Source organism: Scomber japonicus, chromosome 12 (assembly GCF_027409825.1).
Source record: "Scomber japonicus isolate fScoJap1 chromosome 12, fScoJap1.pri, whole genome shotgun sequence".
Classification (NCBI taxonomy): domain Eukaryota; kingdom Metazoa; phylum Chordata; class Actinopteri; order Scombriformes; family Scombridae; genus Scomber; species Scomber japonicus.
Genome location: NC_070589.1, coordinates 10,209,006 through 10,232,527, shown reverse-complemented (window position 1 = coordinate 10,232,527; position 23,522 = coordinate 10,209,006). Strand labels below are relative to the sequence as shown.

The window sequence follows — 23,522 nt, the reverse complement described above, 5'->3', positions numbered from 1 at the left end:
CTTGGGGCCGGTCCATGGGTGATATCATATCTCTGTAGCAGAGCCAGTGGGATGCTCTCCATGTAACATCTAGGTTGAAAACTTGATTTGAAAGGGATCTGTGCTGGCACAGTACACAGTGCATGCACTGAGATGAACTACAATGCATAATTCAAATGCTTTCACTAAAGAGCTTTGTCATTGCAAGGAGCAGTAAGGCTAAAGGCTTAAATTCTAAAGTATGCATGTAATATCAACTTTACAGTATTGCACCAAAAGCAAGTGAAGCTGCAGCCTACAGTGCAAAGTAGGTTACACAACTACAGTTTTCAACAGAAGTGATCTTATCTGTCTCTGCATGTGAGCAGCACAAGCTGTAACAGCAAAGCAGCTGTGTGATTGGGTTTGACATTCCCTTGTCAACAATGAGCCCCTTGTCAACATTAACCAGAGATCAGTGTTGACCTTTCTTACAGACTTACAAACTGGCCTGTGTAATGCAACGTGGACCTAAAAGGTGTTCTCCCTGAAGGAATTGAGTACAATGTGACACTAAACAGGGACGTATTTCTCTCTACGCCTCTGTTGTGGCTGTTTCATTGTGCATTCACAGTTACAGACTAACAGAGTGTGAGTGTATGTGCATGCACAGTGTGTGCTCCTCCTCTCTTCTTGCCACTGATTGCGCCTGGCTCTCTGCCGTGCAGCGGGAGCTCCCGTGCTCTCTGAGTTCCAGCACAGTGTACTCTGCTGTTGGTGCTGGCTGTCACATGTGGCTCCATGTGAGGCTTTGTAGGAGCATGCAGCAGCAGCAGCAGGAAGGGGACCTGCTCTGTTCTCAGCTGTTCAGGCCAGTACTGACTGTTCTGTGGAGCTGTGTGGGTGAGATTGTCTGACCCCCCCCCCCCCCCCCCCCCCCTTCTACTTACTTGCTCAATCCTTTGACTCTCTCTTCTTCCATTGCAGCTGGCAAAACACATGTATTAAAGGCTGACAATGCAACTAGCCAAGCTGGACTTCTTACTGTTTTCTAACTCCACTGTCACTCTTCACATTTATACAAAGCATACTTTAAAGGTGCATTAAATATATGTGTACATGATTGTGTGAATAAATGCAATCCAACAAGTCTACAGCATTGCAAACAGTCACCATGCATAAATATGCACTGAAAGGCAAACTGTAAAGTATAACAACTTATGTTCTGTCAACAAGCTTGCAGTTATGTTGCCCCTTAACCACTTTTGTTACAGATAGGAGAAAGTATGTTGCTCTGGTGCCATCTACTGGCTGATATATATTAATGAGAAAGAGAATAAGAAAAGGACTGGCTCTGTACAGTTTTTCTCCCTCTTCTCCACTGGAGGTCGACACAGTTAATGATCTGGTGGAGTAATGCGATCAGATTGACACAACCACCTGGACAAAATGGGAAAATACCCCCTAAAGACCCCAAAACTCCAGGAGCACCAAAATCTTCCATTTAATCTAAATGAGAATGAGATATCATTTTCAAGACCTGAGTACAATTTAAAAAATGACAGGATACTGAAGAACAATAACATACATAAAAATATAAAAACATGATAAAAAATAGAACATACAATTAAAATAGTACACAAATAATAAATATAAGCAAAAGTATGCATCTCTCAGTTCAAACAACAAAAAGGATTTAGATTTTTAAATGAAACACAAACCTCAGAAAACATAAAAAAGTCCAACCATCCTTTAATTTCTTCTTCTATGTCCTTGTTTTGAATTATGTGCATTGCAATGATGGATTTTTATTGTCTCACAAGAGGAAAATCTTTTTGCAGTAAAACCATGAAAACACAATAAGACATTAAAAGTGCTGGTAAAACACACACAAGATAATGTGGATATGAAAACATGAATTGCTAAGCTGTGGGAGGATTCAAGAGGCAGTTTCTAATGTGTTAGTATTATGCACACATATACCACATAGGATAATTGAAAACTTGAACCTGCTACACCCAGTTTTTGGAAATCTTTATGTCTGACCAGAGGGCAGGATGTCAGAACTCTTAAGAGAATACTGATGAGATGGATTTAGCTTTCCATGTGATGTGTCGATTATAACTGCCTGACAGAGCAGGCTGTTTTTCACCAATGATTTTGCTCACTGTCATAACAATGTTTCCTAATTGATTGCTGTTCTGTACATTTAAATTACCATACCAACAGATGAGTGAGAAGTTAAGGACTGATTCTAAGATGTATCTGTAAAATAATGCCATCAACTGTCTGTCGACTTCAAAAACGTATGGCAGTTAATGGTTACCTGATGTTCACTGTGTCCAAGGAAAGGAAATTATGAAGTTCTTTTGGATTTATTGGTGTATAAAAATCATGTGCCGACATTTCAGAATTTTAATTCCACCCTTTGAGCATCAGCAGACTGTTATCATCAACAGGAATGAGCGCCACATCGATTTAAATGCAGTGTCAGCTTTTCCTGCCCTGTTGGCACGCAGCAGATTATCTACCAGCAGAAGCAATTTAACACATTATCTTCCATTTAAGCAGATTGAGGAATAATGGTGTGCTGGGTGGATGAATGTGACTCATATTGCAGTGATAAAGTGGCTGTATGGTAAGCATGTGAGGTGTAGATAAAATGCTGCTGCTAGTAGTTTTGGCAGGAGATACAGTAACAGAGAGACTATGCCAGGCATTTCACCGCTGACATATGACTGGACCAGCTGTCAGAGTACGCACAGGTCTGGTTTCTCAAGGTTTTTTATTGCCTCACACTGTCATCACTGTCATTAGTATGTCCACACTAAACAGAAAAGACTAAACTTCATCTAGTTATAAAACGGTAGAAAATGTAATTTGCTTTCCTGCTTTGCATAATAAAAAACAGCTTTTGTGGTTTTATGTTTTATTGATCCATCAAAGAGATTTATTAGGTGACGTTATGAAAGCAATTCTCATGTCCGGAAGCCTCAAATCACAAGGTGCTTAAGGACTTTGGCCTCAGGAAATTGCTGTGTCTTGTGAGAGATGCTCCTAAAGCACAAGTCAGCCACAAAGACAGAGATGCACAGGTGACTTCTACTTCTCTTCAGGTATGTGGTTGAATATTGTTTTAATTATGCAGACAGAACAGCATAACCTTATTTGCAATACTAATATTGTGTGATATGCTTTATCACCTAACTGATTTAAAGTGTCTGAGATAATCTCTCTACCTGCATGAATTTATGCAATACACTTTTTTTTCAAAATTTAGATCAATAATTCTATTCTGTATTTTCTTTTAAGATAACTTGTCAACAACTCTTTACTGTTTACACAATAGCAAACATTCATAATGAGGTGTAAGTTTGGCTTTGCAGGAGTTCATAAACATTAACAGAGTCATATGACTGTCAGTGTGACAATCTGTTATATAATAACTCACCTGAAGTTAAACCACGGGTGAATGCTTGGATTTTAGGAAGAATGATAAGTCAAGATCAATCCACTATTTTCTTTTAGAAGTTATATACTCTGGTGTAAATCATTTGTAAGCATTTACACAAATAAATCCTGTTTTCATACTAAAGTCATTTAAGGCTGTTGTCACACATCAATTGAAATGTCCTTGTTTTAGTTGCTGTTAGAGACTGCTATGGAGGTGCTGAGCCTGAGGAGGACTCAGTCCCTGAAGAACCTTTCTGAGGTTCAGGAGAGGTCATGGGTCATGCCAGCTCCCACTCGCTGGGACCGAAAGTCTGTGTCTCAGCTGGTGAAACAGTATGTCCCGCACTTTACATTTGCATATATACACTCCTTAACTAGCCTTTTAACAAGCATAGAGACTGAGCATATTTGAGCTGTGCATTTCCCTACCATGCCTTGCTTCATTCACATACAGTGGGACATTCCCTGTACAACCACAGACTTCTACTGGTAACCACTGTTGAATGACAGATAAGCATTTGTGTGTTCAGTGGCTCTTGTTTGGAGTTTTGTCTAATATTCACCGTCCTACAGTATTAGCTCATTTATTGGTCTCAAAGAACCCTTAAGGGTAACATCTGTTTCTTTAGCTGCTAATAGCTCCGCAGTTTTATCAAGGCATTTTTGCTGAAAAACAGCCAGCTGTTGTGGGCAGTGAGAGTGAACCGGTACAGTGAATTTTCAGGCAATCAAAAACAATATAAAGCACTAAAAGAGACTATATGGCTCTATAGAGTTGTAGGGAAGTGCACACTTGGGTGATGTCAGGTCATGTGAGCAATGCCTTTCACATAACACAGCAATTTAATGTTGATTAGAGCAGTCTAAAGGGCATCTAGACAGTAGCAGAGAGAGAGTGAATACTTGATTACTGCTCATAAACCTTAAGATTTTCCAACAATTAATGTCAGCACCTTCCTGGTCAAATGGATCAATGTTAATACATTTATCAATAAACTTGTTCAAACAGTTACCAAAGCTCTGATGACCTAAGGGGTAAGGGGAAGGCAGAGCATAAACTCCAGGTAATACATTTTTGTATTTTTTTTCAAGACTGTGACATACTTTATAACACTTTATAACCACTGAACATGTAAAAATCAAACACTGCCTTTTAGGTGCTAGAAAATTCTGCAGAGGATCAAAGGAAGAGGCTGGAGAACATGGCACTGCGAGGATCTTTAAGAAGCTTTGGACTGTCGAGAAGTCGCTCCATGGACTTCCTACCACACAAGGAGGCATCAGGCACCAGAGCTCTGTGTGCCCTATTTGAGTCCAAGTCCACCCTGCAGCATGGCTATGACATCAGCCCTCGACTGAACTCCATGTCTGCTCCAAGCAAGAAGACAGGAAGAGACTGCCCTCTGCAGGACAGGAGAAGTCATACCACACCTTTAAAGGAAACGAGCACTCAGGTGAGTCATATTAGTGCTGTACTTATATGAGCATTGTCTTATTTTATTTATTGTTTCATGTATAAATCACATTCTTTAATTCCTTACATTCTAGTGTCACAGCTACCAAACAACCCTGAAAACACAGACTAGTTAAATATAACATCACATAACAACACAACACAGCACATAACATAACATAACATAATATAACACATAACATGACATAACATAACAACACATAACATAACACGACATAACATAACATGCATTTGATAACATAGCCTATAGCAAAACTCTACACCACTTCAAAAGGAAACACAGCACCCTCACTTCCTGATAAAAACAATTTCTTCTTGAAGCTGAAGCCACTCTGGCATACTCATTTTTAAAGTAGACATATTGGGAAATACTTAACAGTAGTTTAGCATTGAGACTGGAAACAAGAGTAAACACCTAGCCTAGCTCTGTCCAAAGTTTAAAAAAATTCTACCACCAATAAAGCTAACTATACATTGTAGCCCAAACATCATCTCTTGCTAACCCATACAATATTAAAATGTATAAACAAAAAGATGTGGTTTTACAGAGAGGTAAGTGCTTTGGTAAACATTTTAGGCAGAGCTAGATTAGCTGTTTTCAACTGTCTCCAGTCTGTGTGGTGAGCTAAGCTAAGCTAACACGTTGTAGCTTCATTCTCTTTTTAAACAAACAAGAGTTTTTAAAACATGAGAGTGACTTAAATCTTCTAACGAGACAAGAAATTGAATTTTCCAAATTATTTAATAATTCATTCAAGTTCGTACTGGTTAAAATTAATAGGCCTTTGCCCCAAAACCAAAAGCGCGACTGTGAGCCGTGACACTAGAAACCACCACAAACAGTGTATTGTAATTCTCTTCACGTCACTATATGTTGTTTATTCACAGAGAACTGCCCAGCTGGACAGAGGAAAGACCATGAATGGGCTCCCTGAGTCTTATGACAGACTGCCCAGATACTCACACGGTGAGCAGTGGTGCTAAATTTCTTTTTCATAGTCACTGAGATCTGATAGGGCAGAAAGGATTGATGCCAAGGCTCCTTCCTCAAAGGTATGAGGTCACTGATATATTGTGGTACCACAGTTTACTATCAGTTGTTCTTACTTTAAAAAGAACTAGTAAAAACATCTAGGAAATGAAAACCCATGTCACTTCCACTTGTGCTATTTATTGTATGTGTTTCTGTTGGTTCTTTGTTCATGACTGAGTACTGAGATATTTTGAGATATGTATGTAGCCACATTCATCAGTCAGTGTCACAACAGTGACAGTGCTTGAGCATTCACACACATGTTGTATCAAATGGATCTATATTAAGTTACCTCAGAGCAGAAATGTCAGGTTCAAGGCCTCTACTACTTTAAGTGTGACCATGTAAATCCTGGCAGAGATGGGTAAGCAGTCACCACAGTGTTCTTTGGCCTGGGGAGTCGCAGCGAACAGCTAAATAAAGACAAGGATGCAGTGGTGTAAATGCGTAACTATGCCTTCAGCACACATGCTTAAGATAGGAGTAAGGCAGTCGCCATGACGCAGACCTTGGTCCTCTGAGCCATACCGCTCTGTCCTGGAAATGATATCGCCACGGTTATCGTAGTAGTTGACGCTTTGACCCTGTGATGAGTCTGGTCAAAGTAAGACACAGACAGGAATGTGAGGGTAAATTAGCGTTGCCTCCTGTAGAGTTTCTGACATGATTTGTTGGTGTGTTTGGATGTCAACAACAGCGTACATTCCTAAACATACTATGCTGTTAAAATAGTATAATAATTCAGCTATAAATTATATTTCAACCTCTATCTTTAGTAGCTTTATCACTGCACCACTTAACCCTAATACCATGGCACCACTGATTGTGTTCCTGTGTGTTTTTTCTTGTGTTACGCGCCACACACTCACTGACACACATATTGTAGGTCCCACCCAGTGCCTGGATATAGGGGGTGACAATGTAGCAATGGGAATGGGAGGTGGAGGGGTCCCCCCAGTCCCACAGTGACTAACAGAGGTGATTGACTCAGCCGAGTAGCAGCCATCAGCCCTCCCAAAATAGCCAGAGTCTTCCTCTGGGGCAGCGGCACTGATAAAAATCAGCTGTCACCGATGCCAGAGGACTAGAAACAGTTCAGTCGCAGAGAAGTGAAGTGACAGGCAGAGAGGAGCAACGAGAGAGGAGACAGGCTGCATCACAAATCACAGGAGCCTTAAAAGTCAGTTGTCGAACACAGCGGAGATATAAAGAAAAGTGACCGAGAACTACGCCGGATGGCAATTTAGTGAGTATCAAGAGAATTAACTTTATTCAAATAGTCTGATGTGATTTTATAGGTACTGTAAAATGCTATCATACTTGTTTAATGAGAAGGGCACTGTGTAAATGTATTTATTTTACATGACAGAAGTATAGTCTGTATGATAAGTAAAGTGAACATGTGAGTGTAGTTGATGCTTTTTGCTTCTATTTCAGCAAAATGGTATTCAAAATATTGAGTTAAAGTTTCATATTGTGCCAGCTTGTCACTGGGAAACAATTTCAAGCATAAAAGCAATGATGTAAAATCAAATTATTTAATTTGACAAAAATAGATCGCCCCAAAAAAAGTGCTCTCCATTCTGACCCTATTTGTTCCTGTTTTTCTTGAGTAATATCAAAGTTTAACGAGGTTGCAAATAAAGGATTGTGACTATATTGCTGGCATCGTCATTAAATCTTAAGTAGGTATCATTTCTCAGCACCATATCCCTTTAAATGTCTGGAATGGGTCAGACAACTTGATCACTCAGTAAACAACTTTCTTTCTTTCTATCATCAGTCATAATGAACTCTGAAATGAGACGCAGCATCTGTCATAAAAGCAACAAGGAAAATCAAAGATAACTTTTATTGCCAGGTGTAACACTGTTTGGGGGGTCTCCAGCCTTTTGGCATGTCGGTTTTCATTACTGTCTATGAATGTGGCAACAATCGCCAACAGCTGATGGTAGTGAAGGTGGTGGTGAAGAACAAATACCAACTGCATTTCACCATCATTTGTACAGCTGCCAGCGGCCCAAAACTCCCCCACATTCCTTTGCTGCTAATAGCTCCTCTTCATTCCTGGAGAATTAACCCAGATCAAAGAGATGTCAGGAGAAGTTGCCCTGTGGGAATCACAAAGAAAAGTATCAGTCTTTAAAAAAAAAGATCAGCAGAAGTTAATGCAGTCCTTCAACCAGTAATTAAAATAAGCTTATTATATGTGAGTCACCTCTGATGTGCTAACGACAGGATTTTACAAATCAGTATTTCATCAGCTATCAGTAGAGGTGTGTACAGTGATAACAAGTGGTGGAGTTGACCTCTCAGTTTAGGGGGTGAGGACTTCAGCAGGACACACATGGCACTCAGTTGCCTCATTCTGTCTGCTCACCCATCTATGAAAATGCTTTAAGTCCGGACTCGTGAGAGGCGCCAGCTTGCTGGTCCATCCTTTTGTCCTGTGAGGGCTTACTGTGTGAAAAGAGGAGGTGTGTTCAAATCTGGCCATTAGTTACAGCTGGATGGCCTGTGCAACACACTGAGCTGTTGACCTCCAGCCACATTGTCCACTCTGCTGTTGTTGTTGAAACATTTCCCGAATCTATCATTCTCTATCTACCGTACTCAGTTGAACATTATTTTACTGTTTGTTATTTGATTTGTTAGATTTTTGCTCTAAAAAAATCACTTCAAGTATTACAGCAGCAAAATTCAGCTGCAGGTTAGAGGTGAGATCAGTTTCATATCTTTCATAGGGTCAGCCTGTCGCATTCCTGTGGTCAGGTGTTGATGGTTTGATGGCAGAGCGCTCACAAAAACAATGTGCAAACAATCTGTGTCACTCCAGCTGAGCTAGCAGTTGCTGTTTTTTTTCCCCTTCTTTGGCGTCATGGTCAGTCAATGGCATGCAGTGTGCTGAGGATCCGAGGCAGCGGGCAGGCTGTGTGGGCCAATTTATCTTGTCAGCTAGTTAGATCAAAGCCTTCCAAACTGGCTTGTTTGTTGCAACGTTTCTATTTAATACAACGGATCATATGTCGTCTCATTTGAATTTCATGGAATTCAAACCCACAATTTTACCATTTCAGTTAAGGTGCAATGTGGGCCTGTTGCAGATTAAATAGTTTCCATAAGTTAAGGAGACACAAGAGCACACTGATAAGAAAGATTCCAAAGTCACTATAAATACATACAATATGAACATCACTATAAATACACACACAAACTGTTATCATTACACTTGTTGCTGGCACTAGACACACACTGCATTGCTTATTTTAGGATACAGGACTATCTGAGTCCTACTTTTACAAGTGTGTGTCAAAGAATCTAATACAATCAGACAAATGTTATTTCAGTCAGGGTTATTTTACTGGGTAATTATACTAACACTTGGATTGGATCTAATTTTTCTTTTTTCTTTTCTTTTGCAGATGACAAATATAGTCCATCACTGACTAAGGGGGGCACCCCAACAAGACAAGCGAGAGACAGGATATCTACTTCCTCCTCCATTAGAGACAGATCAGCTCTCTATCTGTCAAGAGCAGCAGCTATCGACTCCACAGGAGGCTCAACACATCCAGTGAGTTCCTGGAATGCCTCTCATTCCTCATCATTGGGGTCAAAGGCTTCAATAAGGAATGACCAATATGCTCTGACAGAACAGGAGCTTCTCAATATTTTATGATAAATCGATTGCATACATTAAATGAGTAACATAGTGATAAAACAATATATTTGTCTTAAGGAATAATAGAACCAAATCTAATCACCATTTAATTTTTCTGTTGTTTGACAGGAATTCATTGGTACTCCAGGACTGTCTAAAAACAGTAAGGTACTGTGTAGTTCACTTTGAATCTCTTTTCACAGTATGTGGATGCTGTTAACTGTGTGCAGTGACTCTTTGCTTGCATAACTAAAGACGTGGCTGACTTTTAACCTGATACACAATAAATTAACACTAATTACATAAAACCATAAGAACCAGAGCAAATAATACTGTCAAATACGACAATCCTTTCCAGTAGCTAAAATATCACAGCAGTAGCTAGAATGACATTTTACGGTTACATTAATGTTACATTAATTTCTGTATAGGCATACAACAGTATGCTTTGAAATAGTAAGATACAGTGCCATCAATAAGACAGCATCACAGAGAATATAAAGTCATGCTCTTGGCTGTGTCATTATATTTAAACAACATAAAATAAAACTACACCTTTGGCAGACCATCACCAGCATTACAAGTCTTGAAACATGAGATGGAAAAATCTCAATGTACTCAACAAGTACAGCACGCGTAACAATTAAATGATGTGGTGATGTTTCCCATTTTCATCATCGTCAACAGATCACATGAAAATATCCAAACCAACAATGAGTTGACAAGTATTGTCTGTGTACTAAAAACTTGATATATAACTTATTCCTGGGTATAGAGCTGCTTAGAACTAAAGCATTGCTGGTTTTGCCCTTTCAACAAAATTTGTTGACTGTAACAAAAATATAGATTATCGCCAGCCTTTGAAATAAGAAAGAAGAGGCATAAATGTACGTATTAAAGTTACTTTGTGCACTCACAGTACAAACTAGGTGTCTGTGTGATGTCTGCGTACTAACAGCTATGAAGTGTTTTGTTAACCCTTGGTGTGACAGAGGATGGTTTGCGGTGAAAAACATCTGCGATCATAGAGAAAGGTAATGTATAGCTTTGCTTACTAAATGCATGTCATCTAAATATTTGCTTGTTGTCTAATATTGTTGTTGGTGACTGAATCCTGACAATATTACTCCCATCTGTTTTTTTATTTAAAGATGGCTGACGCAGCCAGGAAAATCACAGTTACACACTCATCTCATGATGAAGACGACCTACCTCTCCCCCCACCTCCTCCCGTGCCACCTAGACCCCTTGACTATGAAGGGCCCTCAGCATTAAGTAACCTCCCTATGCCTCCACCTAAAGAAACCTTCTCCACCTTCTACCAGCAACGCCAGAAGAGTGAGCTCAAAAGGCTCTTTAAACACATCCACCCAGACCTTCGTGAAAGTCTTGATGATGCTATGGATGATGAGATAATGAAGGCAGTGCAGTCAGAAAACACCCAGGCAGTGGATGCAGCTCATCAGTGTGAAGTGCAATCAATGAGGTGGATCTTTGAGAACTGGACTCTGGACAATATTGGGGATCCTCATTCAACCAAAAAGCTCCTGGATGAGGAGGACTTAACTGGTGGAGATGTCAGAGGCACCTCCTCCATGTTTGAGCACATTGACAGCGCACAGCAAATTTCAGGGGCTAAAAGACAGACTTCAGTCTTAGGGGATGTGAGAACATCAACATGGCTGTTTGAAACCCAGCCATTGGATTCCTTAAATAAATCACAAAGAGAAGAAGGTGAACTGGTCGAGGCAGTCCTGAAAGAGCCCATCCAGCCAGGAGATGTGAGTGGGACTCGGCTGCTCTTTGAGTCTAAAACACTGAGTGACTTGGGACGCTGCAATTCCATAGAAGACTATGACTTCCTTAAACTGAAGTCTGAGCTCCAGGAACAGAAAGGAGATGTCCAGAAAACTGTGAAACTCTTCCAGGCAGAACCTTGCTGTGCCATCAGAGACAAAAGTGGCAATATCCATGAGATTAAATCCATCTGTAGGGAGGAGATCAACAACGGCAACACTAGCACTGCCCGTTGGCTTTTTGAAACCCAGCCTTTGGACCTGATTAATAAGGGAACTGATGGAGTGAAAATAATCCGGGGTATATCTTTGGAAGAGGGGCATGGAGGAGGAGTTGACCGAAAGAGGTGGATGTTTGAAACTCAGTCTCTTGACACAATACAAGAGGGTGTGGGAGTGGTCAAGTTTGAAGGAACGGCAGCTGACTGCACAGGAGAGGCTGATGTAGTCAACAAGAAGAAGCTCTTTGAAATGCAACCCTTGGCAGCACTGAAAGGAAACTCTGAGGAAAAGACTTTGGAAAAGGAAGAAATAATTGGGGGGGATGTCAAGACTTCTATGTGGTTGTTTGAAACTCAACCCATGGAGACACTTTATGACAGCTATGAAGTTGGGCGTCTGAAGAAAATTACCCTCTCAGCTGATGAACAAGGAGCTGTAAAAGGCAAAAAAGAAATGTTTGAGAGCTGCAGTGTTCAAAAGAGCACCTCATTCAAAGAACAAGAGATTGAAAAGGGCGATGTTAAGGGATTCAAACATCTTTTTGAAACAATTCCTCTCAGTAAAATTGCCCATTCTGATGAGGACATTCATGAGAAGGAAGATGACATATCAGCAGGAAATGTAAAAGGCAACAAAGCTTTGTTTGAGGCTACTCCCTTATATGCAATAAAAGACAGCTCTGGAAATTTCCATAAAGTCACAACAGTCAGCCGAGAGGAATTCATCAAAGGAAAGGTTCAAAACTATAAGTGGATGTTCGAGACCAAGCCTTTAGACCAGGTTGCAGAGGGAAAAGGAAATGTTGAGGTAATCAAAGGCATCACCAGACAGGAGGATACTGTAGGTGATGTCAAGATGGCAAAATGGCTTTTTGAAACCCAGACAATAGATGGGATCCATTCCAAGTTCAATCAAACAGAGCCAAGCACTTCTGTAGAAGAAGAGTCTCGTAAAGGTGATGTCAAGACCTGTAAATGGTTATTTGAGACACAACCGATGGACATTTTGTATGACAAATCAGAAAAAGTGAATGATAAAGAAGCCATTGACAATACCAACGTCAAGTCCATTACTTGGCTTTTTGAATCACAGCCTCTAGACACCATCAAAGATGGGGAAGAGTACAACTTGAAGCTCTGCAGCACCATACAGGATTCTTTCAAATCAGAGGTTGGTGTTCAAACAGTCAAGCATCTTTTTGAAACAGAAACCTTGGACAGAATAAGGAAGGATGCAAACTTAGAACAAGATGTGAGATGTGTCAGCCAAGTTAACTTTCAGTCAGGAGATGTCTCACGAGTCAAAGAACTTTTTGAATCCCAGTCCCTTGATGAAATCGGATCAGAAATGATGACAGCATCTGATGAACAGAATCAAGGTGAACATATCGAGAAAGGATCCGTACATAAATTCACTTGGTTATTTGAGAACTGTTCCATGAACAAGATTAACAAGGACAACGTTGATGCAAACACTGAGAGAGTCAGTGATGTTGAGAGTGGTGATGTACAAAACAAGAAGTTTATATTTGAAACTTCCTCATTAGACAAAATCCATGACCAACCGATTGAAGAGAAGTCAGTCTGTGTGGAAGAACCTGTGATTGATGTTGATGTGAAGTCAAGCACCATGATGTTTGAGTCCCTGCCATTGTATGCCATCAAGGACAAAGAGGGGCAGTTTCATGAAGTGACAACTGTGAAAAAAGAGGAGGTAATGAGTGGTGATGTGAGAGGAGCAAGGTGGATGTTTGAGACAAAGCCTCTTGACGCCATCAAGGCAGAGAATGAAGTTTATGTGATCCGAGCTGTCACTCAAGAGGATGTCAAGAAAGGAGATGTCAAATCAGCCAGATGGAAGTTTGAGACACAGCCTTTGGACTCCCTTACCAGTCTAGAGGAACCTTCTGTCAGGGTCATTGAAGACTTTGGAAGCAGTAATGTGCAGCTCAACAAAAAGATATTTGAATCTGAACAGTCATGCCAGAAGTTTGTGAGAATGGTTAGTGTCACTGATGTCCAGCAGGGTGATGTCAGGACCTCCACCTGGCTGTTTGAGAATCAACCCATTGACAGTCTCACAGGGGAACCTCAAGAGCAAAGTCCAGTAAAAACAGTCCACAGAGAAGACAGCCAGACAGGAGATGTGAAACGCTGCACTTGGCTGTTTGAATCACATCCACTGGACAAGATCAAGGAGCCTGAAGATACCTCAGTGCAAGGTGTTCAGGAAGAGATACCAAAAGCTGATGTGAAGTGCACCACCTGGCTCTTTGAGACCACACCACTGGACAAAATCACTGCCACTAGTGTTGTTGACACCCTGTCATACCTATATCAAATGACTTTTGTTCATTCAAGTGGCATCATAATAGAAGCAAATGATAGTAAGAATGTGAGCATGGCAAAATATCAGCTTGAAAGCAACAAAGGTGTGCAGGTCCAGAAAGAGGAGGTTGTGGAGGGCAACATCAGGAACATCATGTTACAACTCTTACTCAAACCAACCCCAAAGACTCAAGTTACTCTTCTCAGAGAAGCAGAGAAGGGTAAAGTGAACACCACAGTCATAGAACTTCCAGTTTGCCAGTCTGACTCAACTATCAACCTCGAGAGGGATCAAAGAATACAAAACATTGTGCAGACGATCGATGAATTGCTTGTTCAAGATAAGAATTTGAAGAAAGGAATCATGATGCAAGAGACTGCTGATGGACAAGCAGAGATGTCAGTGTATTCACTCATCTGTCATTGTGAAACCAAAATCGAGAGTCACGTTATAGAAAAAGGAGATGTACAATCTACTATTGGAAACCTGTTAGCTACTGCCAACAGTCAGAGAACTGCAGCATCATGTAGAGTGGATGAAAATGAAAAGGGAAATGTGAACTTGTACAAAAGTTGCATTGAGAAAGGAGATCTGCACTACTTGAAAAGTCTTCAGGCTGAAGCATTAGGAGATGAAGTTGATCACAACCTTTTGGCTAAGGAGAATATTGAAATAGTGCAGGGTGACGTGAGGGAAGCAAAGAGAAGCCTCTGTCAGCAAAAAGAACAGGTAGAGCGAACCATTTCTGATGTTTTGCCAGGGGATGTAAAGAACACCAAAAGAGTTTTTTCATCAGATTGCCCTCTCAGTGTTGAAAACATTATTCCAAAGGAAGAAATAATCCCTGGGGATATCTCATCAGCAAAGCAACAACTTGCAGTGAAGCAACCAATCATGGTAGAAAAAGAGGAAATTGTGGCTGGCGACATCAAGGCAACAATGCAGTCACTAGAACGTGCAAAACAACAGAGCATGAGCGTGGAGCGAGAGATCATCACACCTGGAACTATCTATGAAATGGACTTGTCAGCAAAAGGTCCTGAAACAGAAGGAAGCCAAGCACAAAAAGAAATGATCATATCAGGAGATGTGAAAGCAGCTAAAAAGTCCCTTGAAATGGCTAAGCAGCAAAGTATGCATGTGGAGCGGGAAGTCTTTGTTCCTGGAAAAATATACAACCTGAATGTCTCAGCACAAGAGGAAAGCTCTTCAGCAGTGACCCAATCTTCGTCTTCCTCCAGATGCCAGCAAATCAAGACTTGTCCAAAGGTCAGTGGTGCAGTGAAAGATCAGGAAAGCCATGTTTCGTTTCAGGCTTGCCAACAGGGTGAAATATCAAGAAGTACAGCTGTAGTCAGTAATTGTGCACCAGACTCACTGCTACCTTTTGTAAGTTTTGAGTGTAATGGTGTGACAACAGAAGACGAGACAGAAGATGTTCTTAGAGGAGATGTCAAGGCAGCAATTAAGTCTCTTCAGAGTGCAGCAACAGAGCAGAAGCTCCTAGATAAAGAAAATATTGTAAGAGGTAATGTGCAACTGGCTTTGCAATCTCTTGAGAAGTCTAGTGTAAATGTATCCAAAGGAGACTTTAAAGCTGCTATGATATATAGGAATTCAGGGAGGGCTTGTTCAGGGAGGAGCAAGACTGTTCACAAGCAGTGTGTTGTGGTGTCTATGCCTCCATCTGACACAAAATTGTCTCCTTCAATTTCAGTAACGTGTGAAGGACAACCATCCATTACAACACAGAATTCAACACCGAACCCTGTAGCAAATGGAAACTCTAAATCATCCGGTTCTGAAGGTGTAACTCCCCCTCCACTTCCTCAAAAGACAAGTGAGAAACTACAGGACCAGAAGCCAACTTTACCACCAAAACCACAATGGACAAAATCGGTAGTTGTGGATGACCTGAATATTTCATTACGCCCGGAAGTCTCTTGCCCCATCAAAGACAATGTAAATAGTGCAGTGATTCCTCCAAATGCAAAACAAAGCAATCAGTTTCCTACAGTTAAACTACAAGAAAACACAACACATAGCAAAATCAATAAAGACACCTCACATGCAACATACCACCAAAAATGTTCCAGTGAAGCTGTGCAAGACTCAAATCAAACAAATGAATGTCTAACACTAGCCTCAAAGAAAAAGAACACAGCACCACCTACAGGAAACAAATCAAACAACCAAGTAATGACATCAAACAATACTGAATTGGAAATGGAGAGAAATGTAATACAGAAAATCAATGCAGCTGAGGAGATACAGATGTGCATGAAGAATTATGCAGAAGACCCTAAATATGAAATGAACATGAGCTTACAAGCTGCCCTAAAGAACTTTGAAAGAAAGGACAGTGAGCCTCTGGATAAAAGAGTTCCTTTGTTGTCCAAGAAGGTAAAAGTAACAAATGAAAACACTGGAGACAAAAAACAAACTGACAAAACCGAAAAACAACACAACAAGATTGATGAGCAAATGTCAGCGACCAACAATACAGTTGAAGCATGCCATGTACGGCAAAATGACCTCAATGGAAACAATGGAAAGCAACAAAAATATGAGGATAAAGTTGTTTTAAGAGAGAAGAAAGTAAAGGAGACAGAGGATGAGCGACGACAGAGGCTCTCTGTCCACAAAGAGGAGATCATGAAAGGAAATGTGAAGGCGGCCATGGAAATCTTTGAAAATTTAAGGAAACGAGAGGAACTTAAGGGAATCCTGTCTCAGGTGCAAGAGATGGAGGGAGAAACCAGCGATGTAGATGTAAGCTCCTTGAAGACATTATATGAGAATGTCCCTGCTTGGATAGCTACACCAAGTAGAAATGCAAAGCAAAGTAAAACGGAGGAAAAGAAAGTTGAAGTAGAGACACAGGATGATGATCTAGAAAGTATATCCTCGGTTGAGACTGCGTTTGAAGATTTGGAAAAGGCAAGCAAGGAAATAATGAATCTGAAGGAACAGACTTTAGCAAAGCTCCTTGATATTGAAGAGGCAATTAAAAAAGCTCTGTACTCTGTCTCCAATCTGAAATCTGAGGCTGACATTGCAGGCTTGTCAGGACTATTTAATGAGTCTCTAAAATCTGAGCAAAACATTCAACCTGCCAACAACATCAGGAAAATAAGTATTGTGTCAAGCAAGGCAAAATCAGGACAAATCAAAGATACAACAGATGGAAATCTGCAGAAAGTTTCAGATTCAAGTCCTTCCAAACAAGAAGTGCCCAGACGAGTGCACAATAAGCCACTTATAAGACAGTCATCTTCCCAGTCCTCTCCATCATTCATCTCCATTCACTCAGCCGCCAGAAAACCTGCTGAACAACCAAAATCAACCATGTCAACATTTAAACCAAAAACTGACAGTAATTGTCAGAGTTGCCATGAAGGGAACAGTGATCTGGGACAAGAGTCTGCTGCTGTTGAGTCTTCAAAAGATGCCCACACCCCTGCACAGCGCAAGGTTAGTGTGCTTGAGGTGAAAACAGTTCCAGAACAGCCTGCTGGAATAATTGGCAAAAAGACTGTAAGTGAAACATACGAAGAGACCGATGGCTTTGGCAACATATTTGTTTCCTCTGTGACCTCAACAGTTGTCACAAAACAGTCTGACAGTGAGTCCTCTGCTCTGTTTGGAGTGGTTGGGAGTCCAGCCAGATATGAAGTTATGGCATCCCCATTACTGCGAAGATCTGGTCACCCTTTTGAAGATAAGGTGTTGGGCAACACCAAGGAGAAGGGGAAGGTGTTTGTAACATTTAGCAAACCAATGGAAAAGCAATAAATAAGCCACTTATCAGACAGTGCTCTCCCCAGTCCTTAGGAAAGCAGTTATTCCTTTTGTGTATTTATCACATTATGTTTTAATGAAAAAGGTTTTGTTAATCATAAAACTGATCTTCTGAAATTATGAAAATGTTGACATTTAATTTAAGAAACATTTGTCTTATAGATTTTATACTGTAACCACTTGATAAAGTGTTAAATTCTGTTATTGAAGCGAAGCTGTTGCTGATATTGTATGTTCTTTTGCGTAAAATTGTTAAATAAATGAGCTTAAAAGAAATAGCTTCTATTTTCAAAGTCTTGTTCCTCAAAAGTATTTCACAGTTTGTAAAACATAAAAGGAATCAAACACTGAAAATCATCATGAACTATCTTACAACCATTGATGTTACTTGTAATTTTGCCTCGATTCAAAACCTTAAATCACATCTTAGATATCATCAATATAAATGTCAATGCATTCTGAGCACTACAGTGATTGATTCAGGATATGTTTAGCTTAGCTTAGCTCAGAAACCTAAGGAAGGATGGGAAAACAATTACCCTTTATCAAGAAAGAAAAATATGTCTTAGTTACGTGTTTTATATGGTAGTGAGCAAGCTAGCCACCAGCCCAGTACTCACCAGTCAAACTTTAGTCAAAACAGAACAGGGATTCTGAGGTGCAGCAAGCAGTCTGTTGCTCAGGATTCAGGAAATGTGAAGGTAAATTACTCCTAACGCCCGCCCTCCAATGTCTGCATTTCTACTTTTAGACAATGAATGGGCAAATTACATAATACATAAGCTTTTGAGTAACTTGAAGGGACCTTAGTAGGAACTAGGCTGATTGTTTCCCCAGTCTTTGTGCTAAGCTAGGCTTAAGATGTTCTGGATTCCAGAAGTGGGCTTCCCAAAAGGTTGGAGTGGTTGGAAAGATGGGGTACCCGAAAAGTTGTACGGCCCACGATTTAACTGGAGACTGAAATTGAATAACACACATGCCTCGAACATTTCCACATTTCTTTATTTTCGTTGTACTTTTGGTGACATCTTCTGTTGTTTCCCAGCTTCAATGTAGCTAACATTATTTGAAAAATCCTCTCTTTTCTACTCCTACCATTAATTTGAATGTCCAGATTCATGCATGTATCAAATACATTTATAATAATATTTGCCTGGTTCTTACTGGAAACCCAAGCCTCACTATTAATAGCCTACAGGTGCAAATGCTGACATCATAGGTGTATGGTTATATTGTCTGGTTTCTAAAAGTTAATCCACATCTTTCTGAAGGTTCATCCACATCTGCCAGCCAATCAGACTCAAATAATTCTCATATTTAAAGCATTTTATTGCTGATATTAGTATTCATATAAAATATTGTATTGCAAAAAACTAAATGCTAGTCATTTTTTAAAATTATTAAAATACACACATATGGTTGGAGAAATACAGAAATACAGAGATGGCAGATAGGTCTTGTCGAATCAAAGTGTTGCTATGTCAAGCTGTGTCAAACATACTGTAAAATCCCAGGTACCTTAAACTTTGTTTGCTTTCATCATCATAGTTCCTGTTACCTGCCAAGGAAATGTGTTCTGCCTGTTTGACACCTGTGTATCCAATGGAAAAAATGGTGGCCAATAAACTTATCCTGCACAACAACTGTTTCTGCTGTAAACACTGTAAGAAGAAGCTCAGGTGAGATATATTTTGACAGCTTAATAAGACTGATTCCAATCAACCATTGCAAAGGAAAAAATTGCACCCTATCTACCACACTATAATTGACGAGAATGAAAATTGTTTGAATGAAATCATTGTTAGGGCGAGTTTAGAAAGAAGTTTTAGAATGAAGTCATGATTATTTACATGATTATTTACAACGTCCGATGCACTGAAATCATTCAAAGCAACTTATCTTGTACAAATAACAAATTATTCAACAAATGACACAATATTTGACTTAAAATGTTGTTTTATGTCATGAAAGACTTTGCTTTGTTTTATTGCAGCACTCACAACTATTCATCTCTTTATGGAGAGTTCTACTGCATTTCTCACTACCAACAGCTTTTTAAAAGAAAAGGAAATTATGATGAGGGATTTGGGCACCAGCAACATAAAGACCGTTGGCTTCAGAAAAGTAAAGCAATAGATGAGCCAGAAGCAATATGCACACCCAGAATAACAAAAAGCAACATAAACACTTCTGGTGGCTCCAGAGAGTCATCTGTTAGTGTGTTTGTTACAAAGTCATCTGCAAGACAGATGGGACACGACAGTAGTGCTGATGTTAGGGGCAAACTGAAAATGAGTTGGCCACCAGAGAAGAAGAGTACAGGGGTTAATCCGACACAGCGGACATACACACCTGCTCCAAAAAATAAGATACCTGATTTTGGCAAAGCAGCTACAATTAATATGAGCTCCTCAGAGCATCAGAAAAGTACAAAACCAAAGTTAAAGATCAGTCACAGAGAGGAAATAAAAGATAAAGTGAAAACACCATCAAACACCTTCATTTCCGGGGTTAAGGAACAATCTATGACAACAGGTTATAACAAAGTTGAGAAGTTGAACTCAGAGGAACCAAAACCAAGGAGTGATCCAATCAAAGGTGGACATTTCCAAGGTAGCATCTCTCACAGAGTGTCTCATTTTTCTTCCCCCCTCTTACAAAAGGGTAACACTGTCACCAGCCAAAAAACAGAGCAGATTAATGTGGCACCTGCCATAAAAACAAGTGACAAACCAACAATCAACAGGCGGGATTCTTTGTCAAATAAAAGTAGGAAGTCTGTACGGTTTTCCCCAGATGTTGATGTTGCTCCATATGACAAGACCTCTCAACTGACCCCAAAAACCAAACTTGAGGAGCTTGGTAAAAAGTTTTCAGACCAAACTGAACTTAACCAAGTTGATAAATCAAAAGGGATCAAAGATATTGAAGAAAAAAATGACTTTGATCATTTGTCATCTGAGATCAGCAAAGAACAGCACACAAGTGAGGTGAACCTTGAACCCCTTGAATATAAATGCCACGGAGAAACAGCCATTACATTAAACACAGAGAATGGTGTTAAGTTGGAGAGTAGTCAAGAGATCCCACAAACCGGTGATGAAGATAGTTTTATAGATCTAAAAGGAGATGCAGAGAAGGTTGAGGAAACACTTGATACCCAAAGTTTTACCGAAATAAAAAATGACAATTCAACTCAAAAAGTTGTGACACAGCAAGAGCTGTCTAAGAAACTGGATGTCATTCCAAGAAACTCAGAAAATGAAAGTGATCAAGACAGTCCTGCAAAACAAATGACTAAAGAGGAAGCCAATATTGAAAACAATGAAAATAAGTTTGAAAAGCCCAACTCAACAAATGAGCAAGAAAATGATGACAGTCAGAAGAAGGTTGTTGCAAGAACGAATTCTTTCAAAGGTTCTGTAAAACAGGTTGACAAGCCAAAGGCTAGACTGGGATCCTGGTCCAAAGGAAAGAGTCCTTTGTCAAAGCTCTTCACATCGAGTGGAAATGAAAAAACAAACAAGACTGAACCAAAAGATTACAAAAAACCTGAAGTAAAACCTAGTGGTGGACTCCTAGGAAGACTGTTTCAGTCATCCCCAGAGAAGACTGAGGACACCATGCAATCGACAGCACATGTTGAAAGAAATGAAAAAATACATGGTGGTGACAAGAACACGGAGGAGGCAAAGGAATCCTTTACAAAAGAGAAGCAAAAGGAAGATAACATGCCTGAAGTCCCACCTCTGGAACAAGAAGCTGGGGACCATATGAATCACAAGTTAAACTCTTCTGAACCCAACACATTGGAAAGAAACAAAGATGAGACTATAATCACATCTGCAGGGCAATCTGACCTGCACCACACATCAATTAATGAAACAGGTGATGACCTGATGGCTCCAATGCAAACTAATATGAATCCAACTGATGATCAGAGTAGGAAGGCTACAGGCCTGTCTGTCACTGATCCTGGACTAGCTGACTCCAACACATTGGAAAGTAACAAAGATGAGGCTATAATCACATCTGCAGGGCAATCTGACCTGCACCACACATCAATTAATGAAACAGGTGATGACCTGATGGCTCCAATGCAAACTAATATGAATCCAACTGATGATCAGAGTAGGAAGGCTACAGGCCTGTCTGTCACTGATCCTGGACTAGCTGACTCCAACACATTGGAAAGTAACAAAGATGAGGCTATAATCACATCTGCAGGGCAATCCGACCTTTACCAGACATCGACTAATGCAACGGACGATGACCTGACAGCTCCAATGCAAAGTGATAAAAATCCAACTGATGATCAGAATAGGAAGGCTATAGGCCTGTCTGTCACTGATCCTGGACTAGCTGACTCCAAAGATCTTCCTTCTGCGATGCAGTCAGAGAACCAAGTGTCTGAAGAGTCTGTTAGTCAGTTAATAGCTGAGAAAAGTGTTGATGCAAGTTTGAGTGACCCATTTAATGATAGTATTTTAGTAGACAGCATCAGTTCTGTCTCTGTTGACCCACAAGTCATTCAAATAGATACAGATGAATGCATTCAAAAGTCAGATGAATTGCTTGATGCACCTGACCTAGGAGGAAGAAACCTTAACAATGGAGCACTTTTTGATTTCAGCCAAGAACCTCCACTAGATTCCTCTGATCCTTTTGGTCCATCCGATTCTCAGGAGATTTTTATGGGTGATTTAGCATTTGCAGCCACTGTTAGTGACACGGCTTTGCCTGCTGATGCCTCTGCTGAAAGTCTTAGTCTGCTGGACTCGCAACCTGAATTAGTCAAAAATGAAGGGGTTCTTGGTATGGCAGATCAGCTGATTGACCCTGACTCAACACTTGTCAACCAAGATGAGATTCAAACCCCAAGTCCATTCAGTGCAAATAGCCTGCCAAAAGAGCAGGACACTGACTTTGATATATTCAGCTCAAATGACAATCTGTTCACTCAAACACCTGTTGTTAGCATGTCTGATCAAGGAGGAGCTGATGCTTCCACAAACCAGATGTCCGTCTTCCCCGATGATATCTTTGGGTTTAACGAAATCTCAAACAGTGCAGATGCCTTTACAGGGATGCCGTGCACTCCAGCCACTCCTAATTCACTGAGTGATTTTCTTGGTTCAGATACAACTTCTACTGCTGTTCCTTCAGCACAGGTAGATCTTTTTGCTGCAGATCTCTTTGCATCAGAACCACAATTGCTGCCACTGTCCGAGCCAAGTGACGCAAATCCCTTTGTAGGCAATCTATCAGTGTCTGGAGACAACAATACTCAGCAGGCAGCAGAAAATACTGTCACAGACAGTAGCTGGATGGATGATTTGCTTGGTTGAAAGCAGCACTGTGTTTTAACAAAACAATAGAGAAAGATGTAAATGAGTAAACAAAAACACAGCTAATGCTTTAATTTACCATTAAATTTAGAAAACTGAAAAGGATCAAACTCAACAAATGCTTGTAGTTGACAAATGACTTTACATACAAGCTGCAAAATCAATGTATTTTATGACATAAACATGATTTTTTTTTTAAAAAGTTAACAGAACAAGCAGGCAGTGTAACTTGTTAAATAACTGCATATTTTAAAGAGATTTTGCACAAATAAATAAAAAGATAAGAGTAAGAGTAGCTGGTACACAGGTGGTCGAGTGGTTGCAGCCGCAGCCGACCCCGGTTCGGATCCCGATCAGAGGTCCTTTGCTGCATGTCACACCCCCCTCTCGCTCCCGTGTTTCCTGTCCGTCTACTGCTAAATAAAGGAGTCTATGCCAACAAAATCTA

The 23,522-nt window shown here is 40.3% G+C and overlaps 1 protein-coding gene across 1 annotated transcript; it reads left to right on the top strand.

Moving 5' to 3' along the window:
* The first annotated feature begins 3,619 nt into the window (after positions 1-3,619).
* On the top strand, positions 3,620-17,995 carry xirp1 (xin actin binding repeat containing 1). The gene is made up of 7 exons (XM_053330143.1): positions 3,620-3,744; positions 4,421-4,475; positions 4,569-4,865; positions 5,774-5,852; positions 9,341-9,492; positions 9,709-9,747; positions 10,731-17,995. Exons 1-7 carry the CDS (start codon positions 3,620-3,622, stop codon positions 17,718-17,720), a joined length of 7,737 nt encoding a protein of 2,578 aa, XP_053186118.1. The 3' UTR covers positions 17,721-17,995.
* Positions 17,996-23,522: the final 5,527 nt, after the last annotated feature.

Excerpts from the sequence above, each read along its gene's own strand:
- xirp1 (XM_053330143.1), top strand. The coding sequence starts at position 3,620 with ATGGAGGTGCTGAGCCTGAGGAGGACTCAGTCCCTGAAGAACCTTTCT. Across the intron at positions 4,866-5,773 it reads TAAAGGAAACGAGCACTCAG|AGAACTGCCCAGCTGGACAG; the intron begins GTGAGTCATATT and ends GTTTATTCACAG. Across the intron at positions 5,853-9,340 it reads ACTGCCCAGATACTCACACG|ATGACAAATATAGTCCATCA; the intron begins GTGAGCAGTGGT and ends TTTCTTTTGCAG.